Consider the following 27,806-nt stretch of genomic DNA (forward strand, 5'->3'; position numbering starts at 1 on the left):
CTTTATCCAGCTAAGCTTTTCCAAATGGCTCAAGGACTGGAGGACTACCTCCTCTAAGCTGCACACCTGAGTGTGCCACCTCTGTGGTGTACCCAAGTTTCAATGACCCTGGTGAACAAGGGATCTAAGCTCAGAATCCATACCTTGCAGCACACAGCACTATACATCAACCACAGGGCTAGTCCTACACCCCCCTCCCCATTTGTTCAAAACACCATTACCCTTAACGCTAAGAGCTCATGTCAAAGGAAACTGCCCCCTGAGCATTCAACACTGTATTTTATTTTAATATTCCTATTTCAGTAGTTTTGTTTAAAATACAGACTATTGGCTTCCTATTAGAAATTATGTTGCCTGTTCCCAGAGCAGCTGTTCAGTCTATGCTATCACAATTTCCATCTCTACCACTTGAAAAAGACCAGACCTGCAAGGACAGCATAACCCAGCACTAGGAAGAGCACTTTTAAGAGACGCTCATTTTTCTCTTCTAGCTCTTTCACCAGAATTTCAAAGAAAGTAACAAAGAGGACTGTGCCTCCTGCAATGCCCTGGAGCAACGCTGAGGCCACATTGCTGGCTAGGTTCTGAGCACTTGCGATGCCCATGCCAATTACTATGCCTAGAGGAATCATCATGCTCACCAGCATAGCTAATTTAGCTGCATCCTTCAGTAACAGCAATGTGTTTGCCATGCTGACTCCTAGGGCTATGGCTACCAGTGTTTCATGAACAGCCACACCAATAAAGAGGCTCACAACTTTATCACTTTCTTCCTGCAGCCCCAAAGCCAGGCCCTCGAAGATGGAATGTGCTGATAAAGCAAATACAAGACTGAAGAGTCGTAGGGGACTAGAACCAGTGAAAGCCATATTAAGGCCACGGCTGTGGGAGTGGTGGCTATGGCTCAGTTCACATAGGCTGTGCCCATGTGGGGTTGATATGAAGGGGCTCTCATTTTCGGAGTCACTGCCAACATCTGATCCTGCATTGAAGGTCTCCAGGTCAATGTAAAAAGGTTTCTCCTTCTGAAAAACCAGAACTGCTTGCTCAACAAAGACAGTAAGGAAGAACCCCAGCAGCATGACCGTCTCTGCCAGTGGATAGTCTGTGGATATATTTCCCAGTTTAAGAATTTCTGAAAACTAAAGAATAAGACATGGATTAGATGTTGCAGTGAACTAGCACTAAAAACCAAGAATCATAGGCTCTCAATGTAAAGTCAAACAATGCTTTCCTACAGCATCTTGATTCGCTTAACTCATCACACCTTGCTGAATATGCTTTATAGCACTATTTTATGCAAGTGTTTTGTCACACTAAGACTTCTAACATTATGAAAGCAAATGTATTTGGTGCCTATGGTTTCTTCCTAAGTATGCATGCATGCGCTTAACACTGTGGGGGTAATGATATAATTGGGTATCTCCATTTAGTTGCCCTGAGACCACATGGTAGGAGCATATTCTACAGTGGAACCAAGGCATCAAGGTTCCATTCTAGAATACAAGAGTAAGCCAGTATTGGCATGCCCAACAGCTAGGTGCCCACACTTATGCTAGCGCCTGAATGTGGCAGCAACATTTACGCTAATATAAACACACCATCCCACACTCTCCCTGTTGCGAATAACGTGAAACTCCTGGGTGTTACTATTGATCAAAATCTCACCCTTGACAACTATGCAAAGAATGTGACAAAGAAAATGTTTTTTGCAATGTGGAAGCTAAAAAGAGTGAAGCCTTTTTTCCCAAGGGAAGTATTTCGTACGCTGGTGCAATCATTAGTACTGAGCCACCTGGATTATTGCAACTGCATTTTCGCAGGATGCAAAGAAAAAACTATTAAGAAACTTCAGACTGCACAAAATACCGCAGCTAGACTCATATTCGGTAAGGCGAAATATGAGAGTGCCAAACCCCTCAGAGAAAAATTGCATTGGCTTCCACTAAAAGATCGTATTGCTTTCAAAATTTGCACATTAACCTATAAAATCATCCATTGTGAAGCTCCTTCATACATGTCAGACCTAATTGACTTACTGGCACGAAACATCAACAGTTAGTCGCGTACCTTCCTAACCCTCCACTACCCTAATTGTAGAGGACTCAACTACAAATCACTACACGCATCTACCTTCACATACCTCTGCACAAAAGCATGGAATAAACTACCGAACACTATAAAAATAACATGTAACGACAGACTTCAGGAAATTATTGAATCCTCCTTAAGAACTTGATTATTCTATATCTAAACCAACCACCTACTGATCCCTCTGAATTGATTATTATTAGCCATATTATCATTATTGGTCATCATATATTATTGCTTTTTATTATGTGTTATGTAAATTATTCTACAGACATACCTTCCTTATTTCTTACATAGTAATATGTTAATTTAGAACAAACCTCTTATTCTGTTCATAACTATATCTTTTGTAATATAATGTAAGCCACACTGAGCCTGCAAATAGGTGGGAAAATGTGGGGTACAAATGTAGCAAATAAATAAAATAAACATGCATAAATTACTGTATTTTATGTTATGTGCATAAGTGAGAGCTTTGCCCATACTCTGCCCATGTACATATATGCCCCTTACAAATGCACATGCTATGTAAAATAGGCATGTATTTACAGAATAACACAGGTGGAATGCGGAAAAATTATGTCTTACCTGATAATTTTCTTTCCTTTAATAGCAGCAGATGAATCCAGAGACTTGTGGGTTATGACCATCTACCAACAGTGGAGATAGAGAGCACTGAATTGAACTCTATATTATAGGGGTATATGCCTTAGTCAGTTACTATTTCTCGTAACAAAGCAGAAGAAACAATTAGGCACAACATTTCTCCTTCCTCACAGATGTACAATATGAACAGCAGAATCACAAAAAATTGAAACTGGAAAACTCAAACAGCAAAAACCCTAAACAGAGAAATGAAGGAAGAGGAAAACTGCAGTGCGGAAGAGAGTGGGATTCTGGATTCATCTGCTGTGATTAAAAGAAAGAAGATTATCAGGTAAAATGTATCATTTTTCATTCCTTAGTATTTGCAGCAGATGAATCCAGAGACTTGTGGCATGTAGCAAGGCAGTCCCTATGTAGGGTGGGAGTTCACCAATCCTGTGAAAAGAACTGATGCTCAAAAAAAAAACCAATTCCATTCGGGCCACAACATCCAAGAGATAATGTTTGGAAAAAGTATGCAAGGAGGCCTTAGTTGCCACTCTACAGATTTCTTCAAGAGAGAAAATTCTTGACTCCACCCAAGATGTAGCCATAGCTCAAGCAGAATGAGCATGCAGAAAAAAATGGAAACTGACTGCCCATGAGAAGATAAGCAAAGGCTATAGCCTCTTTAATTCAATGAACAATGGTCACTTTGAAAGCCGCATTACCCCGATTCGGATCCAAAAGGAGAACAAATAGATGATCTGAGCGCCTAAACTCATTAGTCATCCAAAAATACTGAAGAAGGACTCAAATATCCAAATACTACAGGCCATGAAAATCCTTTTTATAATCCTCTTTCCTAAAGGAGGGAAAAATATAGGTTGGTTTAAATGGAATGCTGAAACCACCTTAGGAAGAAAAGACGGAACTATGTGTATTGTCCAACGAAGAAATGGATCTGTACATGACAACGCTTGTAGCAAACTCAGCGGGCCGAGGCAATAGCAACAGACAAAAAAACAAAACAGATGTAAGTCTAAGATCCTTCAAAGAAGCTTTCTTCAAGGGTTCAAACGGAGCTCTTTGCAAAGCTCTGAGCACCAAATTAAAGTTCCACTTGGGACAAGGTTGGTGAAGAGGGGGCTTGAGATAACCCACCCCTCTCAAGGAACAGACTACGTCCGGATAAGAAGCTAAGGATGAATTCACAATGCAATCTCAATAACAGGCCAGAGCTGCCATCTGTACTTGAAGAGAATTATAGGCCAGGCCTTTCTTAAGGCCTTCTTGCAAGAAAGCCAACAAATGTGGCAACGAAGCACTAAACAGAGATAATGCCCATTCAGAACACCAAATTTCAAACGTCCTCCAGACTCGAGCATATGCTACCAAGGTTGTGTGCTTATGTGCTTGAAGTAGAGTTGCAATGACCTTTTTTTCTCAAGTTTGACCTCTCAAGAGCCAGCTGAAAGACCAAAGCGAGAGGGCTCTTCCATCTTGATGGGACATTGACAGAGAAGGCCTGGACTTAGGGGTAGATCGAATGACTCATCCACCAGAAGTCGAATTAGATCCAGATACCACAGCTTTCTGGGCCAATCTGCGCAATCAGAATGACTAACCCCTGATGATGAAGGAACCTTTGCAGAATCCTCCCTCTCACCAGCCACAATGGAAAGACATACCAAAGATCTGCTTCTGGCCAAGGCTGCAGAAGAGTATCCAGCCCCTCTGAACCATATTCCCTTCTTCTGCTGAAGAACCAGGGCACTTTGGCATTGAGATGAGTTGTATGAGATCCATCGCTAGCAACCCTCACTTCTCAGTGACCATCTTAAAGGCATCTGATGACAATTCCCATTCCACTGGGTCCAGGGATTTCCTGCTGAGGAAACCTGCTTGTACATTGAGCAGCCTCGCTATGTGCACTGCTCAAATGTTGTAAATGTTTCTCCACTCAAAGAAAGAGAAGACATGCCTCCGTCGTTAAGGGCATACTGCGAGTGCCTCCTTGTCCGATGATGTAAGCCACCACTTTTCTGTTATCCGAGTTAACACAAACTGGTTTGCTCTCCAGAAGAGCATGAAAAGGCCCGAAGAGCATTCCAAACCACTGTGAGCTCTCTAAGTGATTGATTGGCCACTGTGCTTCCATAGCGTTAAAGAGCCCTTAAGGATTGTGCTGAAGACAATGAGCTTCCAATCCTGTGAGACTGGCATTAGTCCAAGGGGGTGACACCAAATGCATGCCCCACTGTAGATTGGTAGGCTAAAGCTACCATGACATGCTGTGCTTCACATGAGGATCCAAAGGAGACACACATTGTAAGCCTGAGAAACCAGCAACCACCAGCTTAAAAGGGATTGTTGGACACATATGAGCTTTGGCACAACACACCACCTCCAAGGTCGCTGCCATGGAACTCAGTACCTGGACATGCATGCAGAGATTTGGGATCTGCAACAACCAATTAATTTGTTCCTGAAGTTTGGTCCTTCTCTGGTCCAGTAAAAAAAAAACACTTTGCCCTGAGCTCTGTCGAAGTGAACTCCCAGATACTCCAGAGTCTGGTACGGGACGAGATGAGAAGACTGATCACCCAACTGAGGGATTGTAATAGCACAATAACTCTGGAGGTGACTTGATGACTCTCCTCTCCGAAGCAGCCCTGATCAGCCAGTTTTCGAGATAAGGGATGTGCCCTGATTCCTTCCTTTTTCAGAAATGCTGCAACCACCACCACCACCTTGGAAAATCTTCTGGGAGCTGTAGCCAGGCCAAAAGGCATGGCCTGAAACTGAAAATGCTGCCCCAAAATTCCAACATGAAGAAAACATTGTTGCAGAGGCCAAATGGCCGCTGGTTGCACTGCTGCCAAGATGAAATGTAATGTTTCCATGTGAAAATGTTTGACCTTTATGAATTTATTCACGTTTTTTAGGTCCAGAACCAGACAGTGGGACCCACTTTTCTTTGGTACAATGAAATAAATGGAGTAACGATCCTGACTGAGTTTGTGTCTCAGAACCAGAATCACCATCCATAGGTCTTGCAAGGAACGAAGGGTAGAAAGAACTACCACTTGCTTTGAAAAAGTGTTGCACAGGGATGACCTCTTTCAACAACCAAGCAATTCTTGCCTTTGTAGCAGTTTCACCCTTTCTAGGTTCACCAAATAGTACAAAAAGATGGCCTGTCCTTTGAAATTCGTTTGTGACTTTCAGGTATTGCAACATTCTTCAAACATCCAGAAGCTTTAAACTCATTCCCCCAATTTTCCCACTTGGTAACTCTACCACTTGATTAGCTAGGAAAGCTGATAGCACTTTTGGGAGAAAGGAGGGAACTGTTCTGACTGAAACTCCCACTTCCTTAAAGCATAAAAAGGAGGTCATGACAAGAAAGAGCCTGCAACTCTAAAGTCTTTGTGGCTGAAGAAATAGCTACAAGAAAGGTTGTCTTAGAGGTTTGAAAAGTGCAGCTGCCAGCCCTTGTATGGTTGTTGAGATTCCAAGCCAGAACTACCCGACATAGCAGAGGACATATATGGGCAACTCCCTTAAGAAAAATTAACTACATCTGGATTACAGCTCAAGGAAACCCCTTCCAAATGAGCTTGGAAACAAGTCAGCACTGCTACTTGAACATTTAGGGAGGCCAAGGCTAATTCCTTCTGGAGCCTGTCATAAGTACATAAGTACATAAGTAATGCCATACTGGGAAAAGACCAAGGGTCCATCGAGCCCAGCATCCTGTCCACGACAGCGGCCAATCCAGGCCAAGGGCACCTGGCAAGCTTCCCAAACGTACAAACATTCTATACATGTTATTCCTGGAATTTTGGATTTTTCCAAGTCCGTTTAGTAGCGGTTTATGGACTTGTCCTTTAGGAAACCGTCCAACCCCTTTTTAAACTCTGCTAAGCTAACCGCCTTCACCACTTTCTCCGGCAACGAATTCCAGAGTTTAATTACACGTTGAGTGAAGAAAAATTTTCTCCGATTTGTTTTAAATTTACTACACTGTAGTTTCATCGCATGCCCCCTAGTCCTAGTATTTTTGGAAAGCGTGAACAGAAGCTTCACATCCACCTGTTCCACTCCACTCATTATTTTATATACCTCTATCATGTCTCCCCTCAGCCGTCTCTTCTCCAAGCTGTATAGCCCTAGCCTCCTTAGTCTTTCTTCATAGGGAAGTCGTCCCATCCCCGCTATCATTTTAGTCGCCCTTCGCTGCACCTTTTCCAATTCTACTATATCTTTCTTGAGATGCGGCGACCAGAATTGAACACAATACTCAAGGTGCGGTCGCACCATGGAGCGATATAACGGCATTATAACATCCTCACACCTGTTTTCCATACCTTTCCTAATAATACCCAACATTCTATTCGCTTTCTTAGCCGCAGCAGCACACTGAGCAGAAGGTTTCAGTGTGTTATCGACGACGACACCCAGATCCCTTTCTTGGTCCGTAACTCCTAACGTGGAACCTTGCATGACGTAGCTATAATTCGGGTTCTTTTTTCCCACATGCATCACCTTGCACTTGCTCACATTAAACATCATCTGCCATTTAGCCGCCCAGTCTCCCAGTCTCGTAAGGTCCTCTTGTTAGTTTTCACAATCCTGTCGTGATTTAACGACTTTGAATAACTTTGTGTCATCAGCAAATTTAATTACCTCGCTAGTTACTCCCATCTCTAAATCATTTATAAATATATTAAAAAGCAGCGGTCCTAGCACGGACCCCTGAGGAACCCCACTAACTACCCTTCTCCATTGTGAATACTGCCCATTTAACCCCACTCTCTGTTTCCTATCCTTCAATAAACATAAAAGTTGGTCCATCGTTAGAAGAAATGGAGAAATTAGATCTTACCTGCTAATTTGCTTTCCTTTAGTCCCTCCGGACCGGACCAGGATTGGACTGTTGGGTTGTGCCCGCCTACCAGCAGGTGGAGACTGAGAAAAAACTCTGACTCTAGAGAGCCAATAGGAGCCCTGGCCATGTGACCTTAGCCTCAGTATTTGAATAACAAAGCAGGAAAGAAAGAAAGAACTTCTGTGCCGTATGGAATCCTAGCAGCCACAAATTCCTCGGCAAAACCGAGTACTAGAGCTCACCAGCAACACTCACCAGAGAAGTGGTATGGCCCATTTGTATTAGAGCTCACCAGCAACTCTCACCAGAGAAGTGGCATGGCCCATTCATATTAGAGCTCACCAGCAACTCTCACCAGAGAAGTAGTATGACTCAAGGTTTTATATATATTCCATCAACTGAGCTCACCAGCAACTCTCACCAGAGAAGTGGCATGGCCCATTCATATTAGAGCTCACCAGCAACTCTCACCAGAGAAGTGGCATGGCCCATTCATATTAGAGCTCACCAGCAACTCTCACCAGAGAAGTGGTATGACTCACTTAAGGTTTCATATATATTCCATCAACTGAGCTCACCAGCAACTCTCACCAGAGAAGTGGTATGACCCATTAAGGTTTTATATATATATATTCCAGCAACTGAGCTCACCAGCAACTCTCGGCAGAGAAGTGGTATGACATATTTAAGGCTTTATATATATTCCAGCAACTGAACTCACCAGCAACTCTCACCAGAGAAGTGGTATGACCCATTAAGGTTTTATATATATTCCAGCAACCGAGCTCACCAGCAACCACCAGAGAAGTGGTATGGACCACGCAAAATCTTTTTTTTTTTTTTTTTTTTTTTTAAACATTCCACGTGTGGTAAAGGAACGAGTACACTTCCAAACTTAATAAAAGAATCTAAAGAGTTGATAGAACACGGGAGGGGCCTGGTCCGGTCCGGAGGGACTAAAGGAAAGCAAATTAGCAGGTAAGATCTAATTTCTCCTTCCTTAGCATCCCTCCGGACCGGACCAGGATTGGACTGTTGGGAAGTACCAAAGCAGTAATCTTACGGGAGGGACAGACATTGAGAATGTGGTAGAGTCCCTGAAGACACCCAAACTAGGATTAATACGAAGCCAAAGCTTGACGATCCAAGAACCGCCAATAAACTAAATAGAATGACTACAAAGCAAAAAAGCTGAGGCTGAAAAGTCCAAGCGACGCTGAACATTGTCCCCTACCAAGTGGCCGCTATATATTGTCCCCTACCGCATCAGTGCAGCGCAAAGGACAGAGAGACTCGAGAAAAAACGACTGAAAGAAGGATGACAAAGGTAGAAGCAGAGCCGCCTGGAAACAAAAAATTGCAATGAAACTACCTCAGCTGAGAAAGTGGAAACCGAAATCCTGAAGTACAATACTCCAGATATTGTAGACTATTGCTGACCTAGCAACAGATTGGAAGTATGTCAAGCCTGTCAGTGAGAAAGTACCTGATCACTAGAAGCTAAATAGGTAAAAACAAGAATGCAGTTAAATAGTATGCAGAAGAAGAAGGTACCTAAATCCTTGCTGCAAACTAGACTGAAGGTCCAAATAAACTGACAGCCGCTGCAGTTACCCAACATGAAAAAAAAAAAAAAAACATATCTCAGAGCGCAATTCAACTGAGAGAGAAAGAATCATCTGTAGCTGTTGCCTCTGCAAGCCAATCACCTGAGACTCTTGTCGTAGACCCCAATTAGTGAAAACGGGAATAAATCAACAGTAGACACTTGTTAGTACCTTTCATCTGTTAGAAACATATAGAAGTCCATAAAACACTACACAGTTCCAGGAACAACATGTATAGAATGTTTGTACGTTTAGGAATCTAGCCAGGTGCTCATGGTCTGGATTGGCCGTGGACAGAAAGGTGGGCTCAATAGGACCTTTGAGCTTTTCCCAGTGTGGAATTACATATGTACTTATGTAGTAGAACTATAAATATACATATATATTTTCACAGATGCAGCCATCAAAAAACTGGTCACTGTGTATATGCTCCCGGCACACCTGCAGGAAGAATGCTCAATCTCAACCACCAGACCACTAGTGAGAATACAGAGGCCAACTGAGCGGAGGGATTCCATCAGAGATAAATATCTGGATAGGAGAGGGCATCTATCTCTGCCGCTGACAAGTCTTTTTAGCAAGAGAGTAAGCGAGGCACATGGAAGGTCAGAGCGAAAAGAAATAGTTGTAGAACTGGGACCTCCCCTTAAGGTACTATCCACTGAGAACTCTTTTTTTTTTTTTTTTTTTTTTTTTTTTTCTTCAATGGTCACAAAATTGACAGAGTGAAAAGCTGCCCAAAAAAGACTACCGAGACTCCAAAGCGAATGAAGAAAAAATTCCTTCTTGGGAGCTAGAAAGTAAAATTTTACTCTGCAAAATAGAGCAAGGTAATGGCCGAAGGCCCAAGAACATCCAGAGAAAACAGAAAGTGGGACGCTTGTAGAGAAGACAAAAACAGTCTGCGCCAACTTGACTAAACAAAGAGAGAAAAAATAGAAACATGCTATGAAATCTAATGAGATCACACGAGAGCTCAAAAGAGAGCTCAAATGAGAGACCTGGCTACATGCACCCCATAACCTAGGGTGTGCCTGAAATGCACCACCTGTTGCTTGACCTGACAACTCTGCCAATAAGACTGTCTGTAATGAACCAGACATCTATGGAAAGGATGAAACGACGAGACGTAGTTTCATGAGCGCCGCTGCTACTATGACCATAACTTAAGAAAAAAGTGCGCGGAGCCGACGCGAGACCGAAGAGCAGGGCAAGAAAACTGGTAATGAGGACCTTATCATCCTCGTATCACGGACATTACTCCTCCTATACTGAGCTGTACTAAGATGTACCGACCCACATCCATAAGAAATGAATGTGGTACTTGCAAACTGGATTGACCACAACTGAGAACAGGATGCTGGGGTTAATGGACTCTTAGACTTTCCCCGTATGACCATACTCATATACTAATAGCAAAAATGCACAGGAAGTGAAAGAATCCCCTTCCAATTGAAAGGAAGGTCTGGAATGAGGACATATAGAATGAAAATGAAAGGATCACCATATGTTGAGCGTGGACTGAGACACACTGGCCTTTAATTTTACCGGATCTCCCCAAACCTCGTATCATGTCATGTCTCCTTCCTCACTGAGATGTACAGAGATGAACAGATGCACACTCACAAGAATGAATGTGGTATTTGCAATCTGGATTGACCCCATCTGAAAACAGGATGGGGACTCTTGGCCTTTCCCATTATGGCAACACTTATGCCCTTATGGCAAAAAATGCACAGAAAATGAGTGAATCTCCTTCCAAGAGAAAAAAACTCTGGAGAGAGGAAGAATAAAATGAAAATGAAAAGGAATAGACCTGGAAAATACCTATTACGGAAAAGGTGGTGAATTTGTGCCACAGGAGACAAGACTGTACCTGACGTCAAGAAAGCCTGAAACAAGACCCTAAAATCTGTAAGGAAGAGAAAGGGATAGCAGATGTTATGGATGGTCATACTGGACAAAACCAGAATGTTTACCATGTGCCCAGGCTGAATAGATAGAGGAAACAAAAATACAAGTAGATGGCATGAGGACCTCCCACTATCCTTAAGTGGGAGAAAATGCAAATTGACCTGATAACTTTACTCCCTAAGTGGACATATATCTTGTAAGTCCTAGAAGAAAACTAAGATAACACATGAGAAACTCCAAGACAGTTGGAAAGTAGAGAAGATGTGAATAAAACATGCCTTCTAAGGCATCTGAGAAAACTGGGTGCTCGGTAGACAGGACTGAGTCTCCTAGAATATGAGAACCATCTGAACCATGTAGCCTATGCAACTGTCATCTGCTATGCCAAAGAGAACGCATAGCCATGAAAGAAAATTGCTGAAAGGAAGTAAGACCATATGTCCAGAATTGCAAAGTACGCAACAATTGAGTATCAGACAATGTATTTCATTGCACATGGCATCTGAACCATATAGCCTACGCTCTAGAGAACGTTTGTTAAGATCTTAAAACACTGTATAAGAACATAGCCACGGAGGAAAATTTCCTGAAAGGAATTAAGATCTTATGTCCAGCATTGTAAAGTACCAAACAATGGCACCTGAACCAGATAGCCTATGCCATAGAAAATGTTTGTTAAGTTCTTAAAACACTGTATAACATCATAGCCATGAAGGGAAATGCTTGAAAGGAGCTAAGATATTATGGCCAGATTTGTAAAGTACTAATCAATTGACTATTAGACAATGTAGTCCTATTCACCAGGAAATGAGAAAGACACAGAGTGACACACACTGGACCTCCATAAAAAATGCGCTAGACAATAGCAAAGACCTTTCCTCCAAACATCACACACAAGGGAAAGGAATAGGAAATTGGTTATTTTGGAGCTGAGATATAATTTAATTCGCCCCATTGTCTAAAACAGAGAATTCCCGACTGAGCTGCACTTTGAAATCGGAGTCTTGCCAAGAACAAAGAAATCGCCAACTGAGCTGCACTTTAATTCACAACATTGCTAGCAACCAAAAAGTCCCCGACGGAGAAAAAACAGAGGGAAAAACAAAATGAGCGCCATTCGCATCGTAACATTTCGTTTTTTTTTTTTTTGTTTTTTTTTTTTTTTTTAATAGCTTGAAAAATACATGTAAAAATTAATTGCGGGGAAAATATACTACCAATTGCCCCAACTACCGGAGAAACAATATCTCCTTTCCATTGCACAAACAGCCAAACACAGTAAAAGCAGAAAAACGCTGCCGCATCAATGGAAATTGCAGCTGCAAGCAAAACAATGGCGGCCAAGCGCGCCAAAATGAGAAGAATAAAGTTCGGGGGAGAAAACCACTGACCAGACCGACGAAGAAGCAGGAAATCCGTGCCGCTGAAAAACAGATAACCTCCGATGTCGCACAAAACATGGTTTAGCCTCTGGCCCGACAGGAACCGTCAATACAGCTCCCAAGCTATACAGACCTGTCCAAGAGCGAGCACGCGCTTAACAGTTCGTGCCTCTTCTTTTTTTTTTTTTTTTTTTTTACAACTACCGCCGCTAACAACGCCGGATAGCAGAGGAAAAATAATGAAGATAACAAAAAACCACCGATTAAAGTCACAGACGCTGACTTTTCATTTTTTTTTTTTTTTTTTTTTTTTAAATAGCTCCGCCAGAAAAGAAAATAAAGACTCTTCAAACAGAATAAGACAGAAGAGCTACCTGCTCGTTATAAGCCTGGGGAAATCAAAAACTACTTCCTTTAAATTCCTTTCATTTGAATTAATTCTTTTAATTTTCTTTTACTTGATTTAATTCTTTAAAAACAGCTGCCTATTAAAAGTGGCTGCCTCTCCCAAAGACGGTACACCTTTCCAGAGAAAGGGACGGCCCTTCCCTGCTAAGCCAGGGAGATGGGGAGGAAGGGGGGTGGACTCGAGACACCCGAGTTTAACACCCCAGAGGCTGTCAAAGAAAGAAAAGAAACCCTGTCAAGCCTCTAATTACGATTCCAGGCACAGAAGAAGTATTATAAATATATCTGTAATATCTTATAGTGAAAAAGAGAGAGAGAGACTAATGGGCTCACTTCCTACCTGCTGAGAGACTGAGAAAATACTGAGGCTAAGGTCACATGGCCAGGGCTCCTATTGGCTCTCTAGAGTCAGAGTTTTTTCTCAGTCTCCACCTGCTGGTAGGCGGGCACAACCCAACAGTCCAATCCTGGTCCGGTCCGGAGGGATGCTAAGGAAGATGGAATTGCTCTTTCTTTACACTAGGCCTGGTCACATATCATCCAAACTCTAGCGTCCACTGTTGACATATTGCATTTTGTAGTCTACAGGAGAGTGTCAGATAAAAGGGAGATGGGTTGTCTGTGACAACTGGGCCTTGCCAAAGAAGCCAGGCGGTAAATGTAGAACTTCTCTACTTGTAAACGAACAAGGTCTGCAAACCACGGCACCCTGGGCCTATCTGGTACCACTAAAATCACCAGTCCTGGATGAGACATTATCTTCTTTAGCCCTCAGCCCACCAGAGGCTAAGGGGGGAAATATGTACAACATGTCCATTGAGGATCACATTAAATTAAGGCACCTAACTATGCTGTCCCTGAGTCTTTACAATAACTGAACTAATGGGGCACTTTGGCATTCCATCCTGATGCCATCAAATTGATTGCTGGAAAACCCCAGCACTGTGTGAGCATGACAAATGCCATCTTTGACAATTTCCATTTTCCTGGATCCAGAGTGTGCTTGCTCAGGTCTGCCTGAATATTCTGGGTCCTTGCTATGTGCATTGCCGGCGACACCTATATGTATTTCTCCATCCAACAAAAAAGAATGGTGCACTCCATCGCAACTGCAAGCTCTTTGTTCCTCTCTGAGAATTGAAATAAGCCACTACTGAGGTGTTGTTGGTACTACTACTACTTATCACTTCTATAGCACTACAAGGCATACGCAGCGCTGTACACCATACATGAAAAGACAGTCACTGCTCAAAGAGCTCACAATCTAAATAGGACAGGCAAACAGAACAACTAAGAGGTAAGGGAATTAAAGAGGTGGGGATAAAAGGGTACAGGGCAAGTGAGTAGTGGTTAGGAGTCAAAAGCAGCGTCAAAGAGGTGGGCTTTTAGCCTGGATTTGAAAATGGCCAAAGACGGGGCTAGACATACAGGCTCGGGGAGTCGATTCCAGGTGTAAGGTGCAGCAAGGTAAAAAGCGGAGTCTGGAATTAGCAGTAGAGGAGAAGGGGACAGACAAGAGAGATTTATCCACAGAACGGAGTACCCGAGGGTAGGGAGAGACAAGAGTGGAGAAGTACTGGGGAGCGGTAGAGTGAATGCACTTATAGGTCAGTAAGAGAAGGGCTAATATAAGCATAGCGACTCTGGCAGAAAATGAGTCGCGCAGCAGAGTTTTGTACTGATAGAAGAGGAGAGAGATGGCTAAATGGGAGGCCAGTGAGAAGCAGGTTGCAATAATCTAGGCGAGAGGTGATAAGAGTGTGGATAAGGGTTCTGGTAGAGTGCTCAGAGAGGAAGGGACGGATTTTGCTGATGTTATAGAGAAAGAAACAACAGGTTTTGGCAATCTGCTGAATGTGAGCAGAGAAGGAGAGAGAGGAGTCGAAGACGACCCCAAGGTTACAAGCTGATGAGACAGGGAGAATGAGAGTGCCATCCACAGAAATAGAGAAAGGGGGGAGAGGAGAGGTGGGTTTAGGGGAAAAGATGAGAAGCTTGGTTTTGGCCATGTTAAGTTTCAGATGACGTTGAGACATCCAGGCAGCGATATCAGATACTGTCTCTTCCTAATCTGTTTCTCCATCTGAAACCACTATACACTGCAGGAACACATTGTCCACCCTCTGTATTCATCATCTCACCATCTCTTTTTTCCTCTTCCTTTTTCTCAGCTCTCATCCTCCAACATTTCCTTCCTTCCATTCATCCATCTCCTTTCTATCTCAGTACATCTCGCCTTCGTCGCTGTCATCATACCTCTCCTACTCTTCTCCATACTTTCTTGCTCCTTTTCCTGCTCTCCGCTGGGGACATTAATCCCAATCCTGGTCCTCCACATCAGCTCTCATCCTATTTGTGCAGGTCACACCGTGATATCTCCAATCTAACTTCTGTTCCTCTCCTCCCCCCTTCTTCCCTGCCTTTCTCTTGCGCTCTGTGGAATGCCCACGCTGTCTGTAACAAACTTTCCTACATCCATGACCTCTTTATCTCTCGTACTCTCCATCTGCTTGCCCCAACTGAAACTTGGCTTTACCCTGAAGACTCTGCTTCAGTTGCGGCCCTATGCCATGGAGGTTATCTTTTCTCCCATACTTCTCGCCCGGTTGGCTGCGGAGGTGGTGTCAGGCTACTACTTTCACCCTCTTGTAGATTTCAACCTCTTCTTTTACCTCAGTCTCACTGTTTTTCTTCCTTCGAAGTCCACTCCATCCATCTATTTGCTCCTCTGCCTCTCTGAGTAGCAGTCATTTATCGACCCCCCTGATAAGTCCCTTTCTTCCTTTCTCACTGACTTTGATGCCTGGCTTTCCTTCTTTCTTGAACCTTCATCTCCTTCCCTCATTCTTGGGGATTTTAACATTCATGCTAATGATCCCTCTGACTCTTATGCTTCTCAGTTTCTTGCTTTAACATCCTCTTTCAATCTTCAACTTTGCTCCACTGCCCCCACTCACCAGAATGGCCACTGTCTTGATCTTATCCTTTTCTCAAACTGCTCACTCTCCAGTTTCTGTGCCTCAACTCTTCCCCTCTCTGACCATCATCTGATAACTTTCACACAAACACCTTCCTCCCCAGTCCCGTCCAATCTTAACCAATACTCTGTCCTCCAGCGTTTCAAATCTCTTCTCTACCACTATGTTATCCAAGTCTGTCAAAGAGGCTGTCTCTTCCTATAATACTATTCTCTCCTCTGCCCTGGATACTCTCGCTCCTCCCATTCCCTGTTCTGTAACACGTACCAAACCCCAGCCTTGGCTGACCTCTAGAATCCGCTACCTACGTTCCTGTGCCCACTCTGCCTTTGGCTGAAATCCCGTGCCCATGCTGACTTCATACATTTCAAATTCTTGCTACCTTCTTCCAGTCTGCTCTTTTACTTGCCAAACCAGGACTATTACATCCAGTTGACAAATTCTCTTGGCTCAAACCCTCGACGTCTCTTTTCCACACTGAACTCTCTCCTCAAAATGCCTTCACCTCCAACCCCCCCCCCCCCCTTCACTTTCCCCCCAGACTCTGGCTGAGTACTTTCATGATAAGGTTCACAAGATTAAATTTTAATTCTCAACCAGGTCACCTCTACCTCTCCTTCCCTTAGTCCATTCTCTCAACCCTCCAACCCCTTCTTCCTTTTCTGAAATCACTGAAGAGGAAACTACACATTTTATTTCCTCCTTGAAACTAACTACCTGTTCCTTTGATCCTATTCTCACCCATCTACTTAATTTATTTATTTGTAGCATTTATACCCTGCTCTTTCCCGCTCGATAGCAGGTTCAGTGCGGCTTACAATGTATGGGTTACAAAGTAACACTATCTCTCCTACTGTTATCCCTTTTATCTGTCATATCCTCAATCTTTCACTATCCACTGCGACTGTTCCTGATGCCTTCAAACATGCCGTAGTCACACCACTCCTTAAAAAACCTTCATTGGACCCTACCTGTCCTTCCAACTATCGCCCCATCTCCCTCCTCCCTTTCCTATCCAAGATACTTGAACGTGCTGTTCACCGCCATTGCCTTGACTTTCTTTCATCTCAAGCTATTCTTGATCCACTTCAATCTGGCTTTCTCCCCCTTCATTCAACTGAAACAGCGCTTGCTAAAGTCTCCAATGACCTGTTCCTGGCCAGATCCAAAGGTCTCTATTCTATCCTCATCCTTCTCGATCTGTCTGCTGCTTTTGACACTGTTGATCACAGCCTACTCCTTGATACGCTGTCCTCACTTGGATTTCAGGGCTCTGTTCTTTCCTGGTTTTCTAATCTCTCCCGGCGTACCTTTAGTGTATACTCTAGTGGATCCTCCTCTACTTCTATCCCACTGTCAGTTGGTGTACCTCAGGGATCTGTCCTGGGACCTCTTCTTTTCTCCATGTATACTTCTTCCCTTGGTACTCTGATCTCATCCCATGGTTTTCAGTATCATCTTTACGCTGATGACTCCCAGATCTACCTCTCCATACCAGAAATCTCAGCTGAAATCCAGGCCAAAGTATCAGCCTGCCTGTCTGACATTGCTGCCTGGAAGTCTCAGCACCATCTGAAACTAAACATGACCAAGACTGAGCTTCTTATCTTTCCCCCTAAACCAACCTCTCCTCCTCCCCCATTCTCTATTTCTGTGGTTTACACTCTCATCCTTCCTGTGTCATAAGCTCGTAACCTTGGGGTCACCTTCGACTCCTCCCTCTCCTTCTCTGCACATATTCAGCAGACTGCTAAAACCTGTCATTTCTTTCTCTATAATATCACCAAAATTCATCCTTTCCTTTCTGAGCACACTACCAGAACCCTCATCCACACTCTTATCACCTCTCGCTTAGACTATTGCAACTTGCTTCTCACAGGTCTCCCACTTAGCCATCTCTCTCCTCTTCAATCTGTTCAAAATTCTGCTGCACGACTAATATTCCGCCAGTGTCGTTATGCTCATATTAGCCCTCTCCTCAAGTCACTTCACTGGCTTCCCATCCGTTTCCGCATACAGTTCAAACTCCTCTTATTGACCTATAAGTGCATTCACTCTGCAGCTCCTCAGTACCTCTCCACTCTCATCTCTCCCTACATCCAACGGAATTCAAACATGCGTGGGATAAACATAAAGGAATCCTGTGCAGAAGGAAGGGATCCTCAGGAGCTTGGCCTAGAATGGGTGGCAGAGCTGGTGGTTGGGAGGCGGGACTAGTGCTGGGCAGACTTATACGGTCTGTGCCGGGGCTGGTGGTTGGGCGGCGGGGATAGTGCTGGGCAGACTTATATGGTCTGTGCCAGAGCCGGTGGTGGGAGGCAGGGATAGTGCTGGGCAGACTTATACGGTCTGTGCCAGAGCTGGTGGTGGGATGCAGAGTTGGTGGTTGGGAGGCGGGGATAAGGCTGGACAGACTTATACGGTCTGTGCCCTGAAGAGGACAGTACAAATAAAAAAGTAGCACATATGAATTTATCTTCTTGGGCAGACTGGATGGACCGTGCAGATCTTTTTCTGCCGTCATCTACTATGTTACTATTCCTCCCCGGGAACTCCGTTCACTGGGTAAATCTCTCTTATCTGCACCCTTCTCCTCCACTGCTAACTCCAGACTCCGTTCCTTTTATCTTACTGCACCATATGCCTGGAATAGACTTCCTGAGCCGGTACGTCAAGCTCCATCTCTGGCCATCTTCAAATCTAAAAGCCCACATTTTTGATGCTACTTTTAACTCCTAACCCTTATTCACTTTTTCAGAACCCTTATTTTATCATCCTCACTTTAATATTCCTTTATCTCTTGTTTGTCCTGTTTGTCTGTCCTAATTAGATTGTAAGCTCTGTCGAGCAGGGACTGTCTCTTCATGTTCAAGTGTACAGCGCTGCGTACATCTAGTAGCACTTTAGAAATGATAAGTAGTAGTAGTAATAAAATACTCTGACTGCCTTGCCCTGCAGCAGATGCTGGATTGAGCATAAGGTTTTCTGATTAGCCTGAGTTTCCAAGCAATTGCTGGACCACAAGGCCTTGGTCAGGAACAAGTGCCCTGAGCCACCTGGTCAAGACAATGGACCTCCCCCCCCCCCCCCCCCCCCAATTGAGGAGAACTGAATCCCCTGTGACTATTATCCACTCAGGTGCCTCCAAGGCTGTTCCCTTTGTTAGACAACTCATATTAAATCACCAGGCTAGACTAAATCAGGCCTCTTCCAACCTGGGGGCTTTGACCACCCTGGGGGCAGGGTGATCAAAGACCCCAGGTAAGTGAAGCATTAAATACCTCTACACGTATAGGAAAAAGGGGCAACATCTGGACAGCAGTATACACTAATGCTCCAAGAATGGGAAATAAGGTTTTAGATCTTCAGGCTGTGATGGAAGAGGCTGATTTGGATTTAGTGGAAATCACAGAGACATGGTTCACAAACAATCATGACTGGGATATAGTTATACTGGGATATAATTTGTTCAAGAAAAACAGGGTAGGAAGAAAGGGAGGGGGCATGGCATTATATGTTAAAGACAATATTAAAGCCACAATTGCATGACCCACAGGGTAAAGAAGAGGCCCTGTGGGTCTATCTGGAAAGAGGGAAGGAAAAAGAGATTAGCATTTATAAACTACGGTAAAATGGGGGGGGGGGGGGAGGCAACACATTTTTTTAGATATATTAGTGATAGGAGGAAGTGCAAAAGTGGCATTGTGAGACTCAAAGGTGAAGGGGAGGATTATGTGAAGCTGATAAAGATAAGGAGGAATTGCTTAACAAATATTTCTGTTCTGTGATCACAGCTGAAGGGCCGGGAGCATAACTGCATTAGACAAACACAAATAGGCATGGTAGTCCCTGAACGATTTTCGGAGAACTGTGTTCGTGAGGAGCTGGCTAAACTAAAGGTGAACAAAGCGATGAGGCCGGATGGCACACATCTAAGGGTACTGAAGTGGCTCCACTGGCTTACATTTTCAATGTTTCTCTAGAGTAGGGAGTGGTCCCGGAGGACTGGAGAACAACAAATGTGGTCCCTCTCCACAAAAGCAGAAGTAAGGAAGAGGTTGGGAACTATAGGCCAGGTAAGTCTGATTTCTGTGGTAAGTAACTTAATGGAAATGCTTTTAAAACAGAGAATAATAGTTTAGTTTATTTTGACTTAATATACCACCCTTCAGGTGAATCAGAGCAGTGTACAAATTAAAATCATAAAAAGAAAGGAACTCCATCAAATATAAAGGAAAGAGGTGGCAGGGTATGTTCAGGTTTGTACTTGTTGACCACTTGAAGTTTAATTTTTCTATATCGTTGTAATGACAGGATCCGAGGCAACATGGTTTCAGTAGAGGCAGGTCTTGTCAGACAAATCTGATTAAATTTCTTTGACTAGGTGACCAGAGAGTTGGATTGAGGGCGAGCGCTAGATGTGGTGTATTTAGATATTAGTAAAACCTTTGACATGGTTCCGCATAGACAACTAATAAATAAATTGAGTGCCTCGGTATGGGCCCTAAAGTGACTGACTGGGTTAGGAACTGGTTGAGTGGAAAGCGACAGAGGGTACTGGTAAATGGAACTTGTTTTGAGGAAAAGGATGTTACCAGTGGTTGCTTCAGGGTTCGGTTCTTGGGCTGGTTCTTTTTAACATTTTAGTAAGTGATATTGCTGAAGGGCTGTCTGCTAAGGTTTGCTTCTGTGTGGATGATACCAAAATCTACAATGGGGTAGACACCTTTGATGGTGTGGATTTTGTTTTTATTTATTTAGTCATTTATACCCCACATTACACAATAGTCAATTGTTTCAATGTGGCTTACAGTGAAGGTATACGGTACAAACAGGAGGAGTTAATGAAACAAACAGGGTGGTATACTGTAGGGTCAAGTTGACACAGTGGCTAATAATAAGGTGTGGGTGTGGAAGCAGGAGAGCTGATGTTTGAAGCCAGAGTGGAATAATTACAAAGTAGGTGCATTTTGATCGAATTGCATATTGAGAGGGTAAATTTATGTGGAAAGATTATCGAAGAAAGGTGAAAAGGAGAGGGTTGTGTGACTGGTTAAATTGTTCGCTAAAAAGACATTGATGTGATAGAAGAAAATTGTCCAGTTGGGCATGTTAATGAGGAGTTTATTTGTGAATTATATTGGATTGCTTGATTGATTATGTGGATTCTTTTGGGAAATGTTCCTTAAAGTACAAAGCTTTTACGTGTTTCCTGAATCTGACATAGCTGGTTATGCTACGTATATTCTTTGGTAGTGAATTCCAGAGTTGTGCACCTAAGTAGGTAAAATTTGCTGCGTGTGTTGTTTTGTATTTAATGTTCTGGCATCGTGGGAGGTGGAGTGTCACATAATTATGAGACTTTTGAGCCAAGTTTCGCATCGGGAGGTCAATTAGGTATATCATGTAGCTAGTTGCTAATCCGTAGATTACTTTGTAAATCATTGTACATACTTTGAAGGATATCCGTGCTTTAATTGGAAGTCAGTGGAGATCTTTCATCAATGGGTGTACACTAACAAATTTGGGTTTTCTGTATATAAGTCTTGTGGTGGTGTTCTGGGCTGTTTGTAGCGTTTTGAGGGTTGAGTCTTTACAGCCTACAAATACTCCATTGCAATAGTCCAAATGGGTCCAAATGGGTCTGCACTAACATGCAGAAGATGGTTGTTTGGAAACAATTTCTTATTTGTCTCAATTTCCACATAGTATGAAACATAGTTTTGGTGACTTTTGCGGCCAGCTTTTCAAAGGTCAATTCACAATCTAAGATGACTCCTAATATTTTCAAGTGGTCTTCTATTGGAAGCTTCATGCCATCCAAATCTAGTGGCAGTATTTTGGTTTTACAGTGAGTTGAAGTCAGTACTAAGCATTGGGTTTTCTCTTTGTTGAGCTGGAATTTGAAAGCTGTTGTCCAAGATTCCATACACCGTGTTGGATTTTGTGCTTAATTTCCGATGTGTCTTTTTCGATAGGGATGTAGATTGTAATGTCGTCTGCATATATGAATGGGTTGAATCTGTTTTTTGCGAATGCACTAGGAAGGGGTACCATCATTATGTTGAATAGTAATGGAGGTAGTGAAGAGCCTTGTGGTTCCCCAAATTCAGGTTTCCAATGAGGAGAGGTAGTGGTTCCCATTTTTACTTCGTAGAAACGTGATGGAAGGAAGCTTTTGAACCAATTTAGTACAACTCCCCCTATGCCAAAATTGTCTACTTGTCGTAGTAATGTCAAGTGATCAACCATGTCAAATGCGATCAACATGTCAAATTGAATAGAATCTTTTTTTTGCCTTAGCTTATCTGATGTTCGCAAGTAGTGTCATGAGTACCATTTCAGTATTGTATCCAGGCCTGAATCCGGATTGGGATTTGTGGAGGATTGAGGAGTAATTTAAATAGTCCATTAATTGTTTGATTATGCTGTCCATGATTGTGCTTGCACTTAGCATTATGTTCCCTTTTTCGTGGGAAAATAAGCAGTGTGATAGCAATAATTTCAGGTGGAGTGTGATTTGTTTGATGGAAGGCCTTATGCCTTGGAGGAGGGAAGTCTCCTAGAAGGAGAGCATCACCTTGGGTGGTGGGGTCGTGAGGGTTGTTACGGTCAGAGATATTCTACCCTCTGTTCGTCTCGGATCCGCTTAACTGGTTAGCTGACATGAGTCCTCCATCTGTGTTGAGTGTGGTTTCAGGTTGAGTGTTAGCCTGGAAGATCTCTCTACTTCTTAGGGTGATGCCACTTTGGCGGGGTGTTGGGTAGGTGCCGAATCGGCTCAGGATGGCAGGCTTGTGGGTCGGGGTCATAATAGGTGATATGGCCAGATTACACTATTATTATTATTGTTATTATTTTTCCTCTTTTTTTGTGGTGTCCCTCTGACCTGTTTCACCTGCTTTATTTGCTACTTTGTCTTTTCTTTGCTTTTTCAGCTGCTAACATACTCTTCACCTTGCCTCCTCCTTCATGGGTTTTCAATTTGTCCTTCGATATGAGCAGTCAGTGTGTCCACCCTGGTCTGTAAGGTTGCTTTGCCAGAGCAGAGGGTGACAAAGGAATGGAGGTCTTTCGTACTGCAGAAAAACCGCGCCCGAGGGGAGTATTACTCCGGCACACTAGCGGTTGCTATTGGGGCTCGGCATACACAAAAGGAGATCTCCAGCCAGGCCTTGCTAGCTTTACTCAATGGCTTCTGTTCTCTCCCCTGTGGTAGTGCACAGGCCACTGTGCACATGTTTCTCATGGCTCCCCGTTTATCCTCAGTCACCTGCCAGCAAGTACATTGGGTTTTCCAAGTTGCTCTACCATGGAGCTGCTCCTCCACTGAGTCACTCTGCCGCTATGTTACACTGTGATACACGGGCTGCTCCTCCACTGAGTCTTTCCACCGCAACTCTTTGCTGCAATACCCAGGTTGCTACACACGTGGCTCTCGCGGCTGCCAGTTTGGGTCGCGATCAGGTCTTCCGAGCCATTCCACTGCTGTGCCCTCATGGGCTGCAAAAACCTGAGAGAACAGTACAGTTTAAGGGATGAAGAACTTTTGTACATGAAAGATAAGCAGGACTTGGGTGTGATCGTATGTGGTGATCTTAAGGTGACCAAACAAGTAGAAAAGGCGATGGGAAAAGCTAGAAGAATGCAGGGTTGCAGAGTGAGAGGAATGGCCAACAGGAAAAAGATAAAGATTCTGGTGAAACCTCACTTAGAATATTGTGTAGAATTCTGGAGACAGCACCTTCAAAAATATTTAAACAGGATGGAGTAAGTCTAGAGGGCAGCTACTAAAATGGTCAGTGGTCTTTGTCATAATGTGTATGGGGACAGATTTAAAGATCCTCGATATGTATTCTTTGGAAGAAAGGTAGGAGAGGGGAGATATCATGAGAAATTTTCTCTGGCCAAATTAAAACTAGCCTGCCAGTGTGCACTGCTCCCAGTACAAAAAATTGCTACAGCAGGAAGTGCCTCACATCACTCATAAAATTCCCTCTATTTGACCGATATGGCTCCTGGGGGATGCCCCTGTTCTCTTTTTCTTTCCAGTTGTTGCTTCTTAGGTGCATGCAGGCTGAATCAACTCTGCTATGTGTGGGTCTGGGGGCACAGGCCAGTTGTTGGGAGTCTGTGGAACAGATGCGCTCCTGACATTGAAGGACAGAGCATAAGTTACTCAAGAAAAAGCTTAATTTAAGCGGAGATTTCCACCATTGTTATATAATTGATATGTTGTAGTGCACTGTAATCTACAATCAGAAAATGGCCTGTAAGCTGAAGCGTTTCTTGCTCTTCTACACTCAGTACATGTGAATGCGCATGCACACACACATGAGCACAGAGGTTGTAAAGAATTCCGTAAGCCATGCTCTGCATGCTTTCCCCACTTTTTTTTTTTTTTTAATCAATGAAATAAAGGAGAGAGCCGATACATTCCCATTTTGCTAGGCAAATAAAGTAGACGGGGGGAGGAGCAACAGTCACACACCAGGGGAAAGGAAAATGGGACTTGATATACTGCCTGTGTTTTTTGCAACTACATTCAAAATGGTTTACATGGTAAATATACAGGTACTTATTTGTATCTGGGGCAATAGAGGGTTAAGTGAGTCACAAGGAGCTGTAGTGGAAATCAAAATCAGTTCCCCTGAATAATAGTCTGCTGCACTAACCACTAGGCTACTCCTCCACACATGCCGAGAGGTGTTTTCTGGAAACATCTGGGCTCTAAAAGAGTTGATTAGTCTTGGCACTATTTGGGATGACACCATTCATGTGTGAAGGATATATCCTGCTTATCCAGAGAGAACCTCAACATTAATGACAATGATAGGGGAAACGTCTTGTCAAATTACAACGTTGAAGTGAGGTTGTTATCCCACTTGTTACTATTGGGGTCAATATTCAAAGAAATATACTTGGAAGTTAAAACGTTAGCTGGCAAAGGGCCTCTTTATCAAGCCGCTCTAGCGGTTCCCAAGTGGCAATGCCAACCGCTAGCGCAGTTTGATAAAATAAGCCCTCATTTCCTTAAGTCAAAAATCGCTCTGGTAGCGAACTCTAGCTAGCCACCCAATGAAGGCCATTTGAGGAGATAGATTCTGGTTGGGACAACAATATATGGTTGTTTTTAAATGTTCAGTGCTGATCTGCAAAGTTAAGAGGCCATTTCATAATTTAAGCCTATTTTCAACCACAAACTAGCAGGCTGTATTTTGACCAAAGAACATCCTAAAGATAGCTGGCTATGTTAGCATCTAGATGGCCTCTTTTGAAATTTACCCTTTGTGTCAGTTTCCATCCAACTTGGAACATTTTGAAAGGATATAGAAGAAGAAAGAAAATGCTTGATTGTGATATGAACAGGACAGTTAAAGAATAAGCTTTAGTTTGAATGTTAGTGTATTTTATCTTTTCACACAATGAAAAGGTTATTGTAATTGAAAAGGCATGATAAAAGTGTAAGATTAGATTAGATTATTATTACTATATATCCACTTAGCTGGTAGAGGACCCAGTGTCTTTGCCAACATTTCATATCACAATCAAGCATTTTCTTTCTTCTATATCCTTTCAAAATGTTCCAGGGTTCATTCATGATAATATTGAAGCAGGCCTGCATACTCTACTACCAATCTGTCAATGGCTGATTCTAAAATGTTTGGGGTCAAGTTAAATCTAAGGACAATCCTACTCCTCAGCTTAGCAGAAAAAAACAAAAGTCATAAAAAATGGGGGTAATATGTTACCTTTTCTCGCACTGTAGGAAGCAAGGCATTGAAGCATGTAGCCAGGAGCACTCCTCCAGAGAAAGAATTGCAGAGTGTGAGAATCTTCCGGGAGTGAAGTGCTTTCCCAGAATCTGCCTGCATTATTTTAACAGGTAGCAAAGATCCAAGCATCATGAGGGAAAACACACCCAGCAAGCACAACACTTTAGCAACTATAATCTTCATCTTTGATGATTCAGAATTAACTTTTCTGGGTAAAAGCTCAGCATCAAGGACAGAACCGACTCTTTGGTGGTTGATCCATCATCTCATACACCCTGCAGGATTAAGTTTAATGGAAATCATCCTTCTGTACAAGGACCAAGCAAAGAAATTTATATTACTCAGTTTCACATTCTAAACAACAGCTCTGCATGTAATGCATACGACTCATTAAGAACTAAAAAAGCAAACTAACCCCCACAACATTAGTTAGTGTCTGGAATGGTTTGAGTTCAAATAAGAAAATCCAGGAAATTCTATGACTGTTCCCAAATGAAATCAATGACAGTACTATCACATTTTATAAATCATAATGGCATCTCATTTAAAGGGCTCGTTTACTAAAGCTTAGTGCACACTAAATGCTAAGAAGCCCATAGGTATAAAATGGGATTCTTAGCACTTAACGCACGTTAATAATATTCATTAACATGTGCTAAGCTTTAGTAAAAGAGCCCCTAAGAGAGGAATTTCTCAAGTCCCACCAGAAATTGTCTTTTTAGAAAAAAACAAGGCTTCATTACAAGTAGGGATGACAAACTGGATGGCACTACTAGTGTTTCTGTGGCATACATATATAATCTGGGCAAGTACTCAAAATGATATCTAAGGTGTTTCATGGGAGTAGGATAACAGGTGGAATGCTAGGTCTTACTTTCTTTGTACTAAGGGTTACTAGCACCTGAGATGGTATGTAGCATGGGTTATATGCTTTCTTACTTGATTTTTGTTGTATGAATGTTCTGCACTGCAAGTGCAGTCTTTCTATTGGGGGCTTTCATGACAAGTGTATTTAGTGTGTAAGGCCTGTAGTACCATGGGTCATTTGGATTTAGTTCACAACTCACATTCAGGTACAGGAGGTTTTTCCCTGTCCCCTGGAGGACTTTCATTCTAGCTTACACCTGATGCAAAGGAGGGTTAAGTGACTTGCCCAAAGTCACATGGGGCAGCAGTGTGGTTTGAAACCTGGCTTCCTTCGTTTTTTTGTCCATGTTTGCTTCCTGTTACTTAATACACTATTCACCATACTGGGTGAGGTTTTCAAAAGGTAAATAATACATTGCTATAAATAATCTTTAGTTTATTCAAATTAAATTTTTCAACGTTCCCTTTCAGTATCAAAGCAAAGAAAAAGTAGAATCTAAAATAATTAGAATAAAGACAATAAGCTCATCAATCTGAAGTTTAAAAAACTGTTGATAATTTTGCGTTAGGGTGACCTGATACCGATGAGAATGCAGAGGCCTGTGATCGTGAGGGTAATGAGGTTAAATTGTGATAGTGATAAGTGTGATAGTAAGGTGGCAGGTGATATGGTGTAATGATTAGGTAAGTCTGTGCTAGTGATAACAAACAGCAAGGTGAGACTGGAGAAGTAATGGTTGTAATAGTGAGATAAGACTGTAATAACAGGAATAACAAGTCACACTCCAAATACTTCTCTTCACACGCATTCAGACCCGAAACCATGTTCTGATACCTGTCCCTCTTTCTGCTACTCTTCCCGATCTAACTGGCTGTGTCCCCTCTCCTCCCAACCCACAGTCCACCATCGGTCCCTCAATCTCGACCCTTCTCACCATCCCACCTTCAAACTTGTTATCTTTGAAGTCGCCGGCAGCAACAACAATTCACTCCGCCCCGCCGGAAAAAGGAAGTCACGTCAGAAGAGAGCTTAATCACAGCAACAATGTGGATTATTATTATGCTGCTGCTGCCGACCTGAAAGGTAAGTTTGTAGGACCGGGTGGAGTTTTGCAAATGAGGAGGAGATACCTGAAATTAGAGGGAGAGGAATGTTTGATGCCAGATCGGGTGGGGGATGGGGGAGAGATGCTGGGTAGTGAGTGAATTGGTTGGGTTTTTTGGTTTTGTTTTAGTGTCTGCTTCCTCCGCCTAGAGACTGTGTTAGAGATTTAGAAGCACAGCTCGTAGACAGCCACAAGGAG

At 43.0% G+C, this 27,806-nt stretch overlaps 1 protein-coding gene across 5 annotated transcripts; it reads right to left on the minus strand.

The window, feature by feature from the left end:
• SLC39A3 (solute carrier family 39 member 3) lies at window positions 1–27,577 on the minus strand. Of its 5 annotated transcripts, none has more exons than XM_030219135.1 (3): window positions 27,446–27,577; window positions 25,612–25,910; window positions 1–1,142 (listed from the first exon to the last, which is right to left on the minus strand). In XM_030219135.1, the coding sequence occupies exons 2-3, from the start codon at window positions 25,816–25,818 to the stop codon at window positions 402–404; spliced, it is 948 nt and encodes a 315-aa protein (XP_030074995.1). In that variant the 5' UTR covers window positions 25,819–25,910; window positions 27,446–27,577; the 3' UTR covers window positions 1–401. The 5 variants fall into 5 exon arrangements, with proteins under 5 accessions (XP_030074995.1, XP_030074993.1, XP_030074994.1 ...); XM_030219133.1 differs by having other exon boundaries at window positions 25,612–25,942; XM_030219134.1 differs by having other exon boundaries at window positions 25,612–25,942; window positions 27,401–27,577.
• Between the last annotated feature and the right edge of the window lie 229 nt (window positions 27,578–27,806).

Source organism: Microcaecilia unicolor, chromosome 11 (genome assembly GCF_901765095.1).
Source record: "Microcaecilia unicolor chromosome 11, aMicUni1.1, whole genome shotgun sequence".
In the NCBI taxonomy this organism is placed as follows: domain Eukaryota; kingdom Metazoa; phylum Chordata; class Amphibia; order Gymnophiona; family Siphonopidae; genus Microcaecilia; species Microcaecilia unicolor.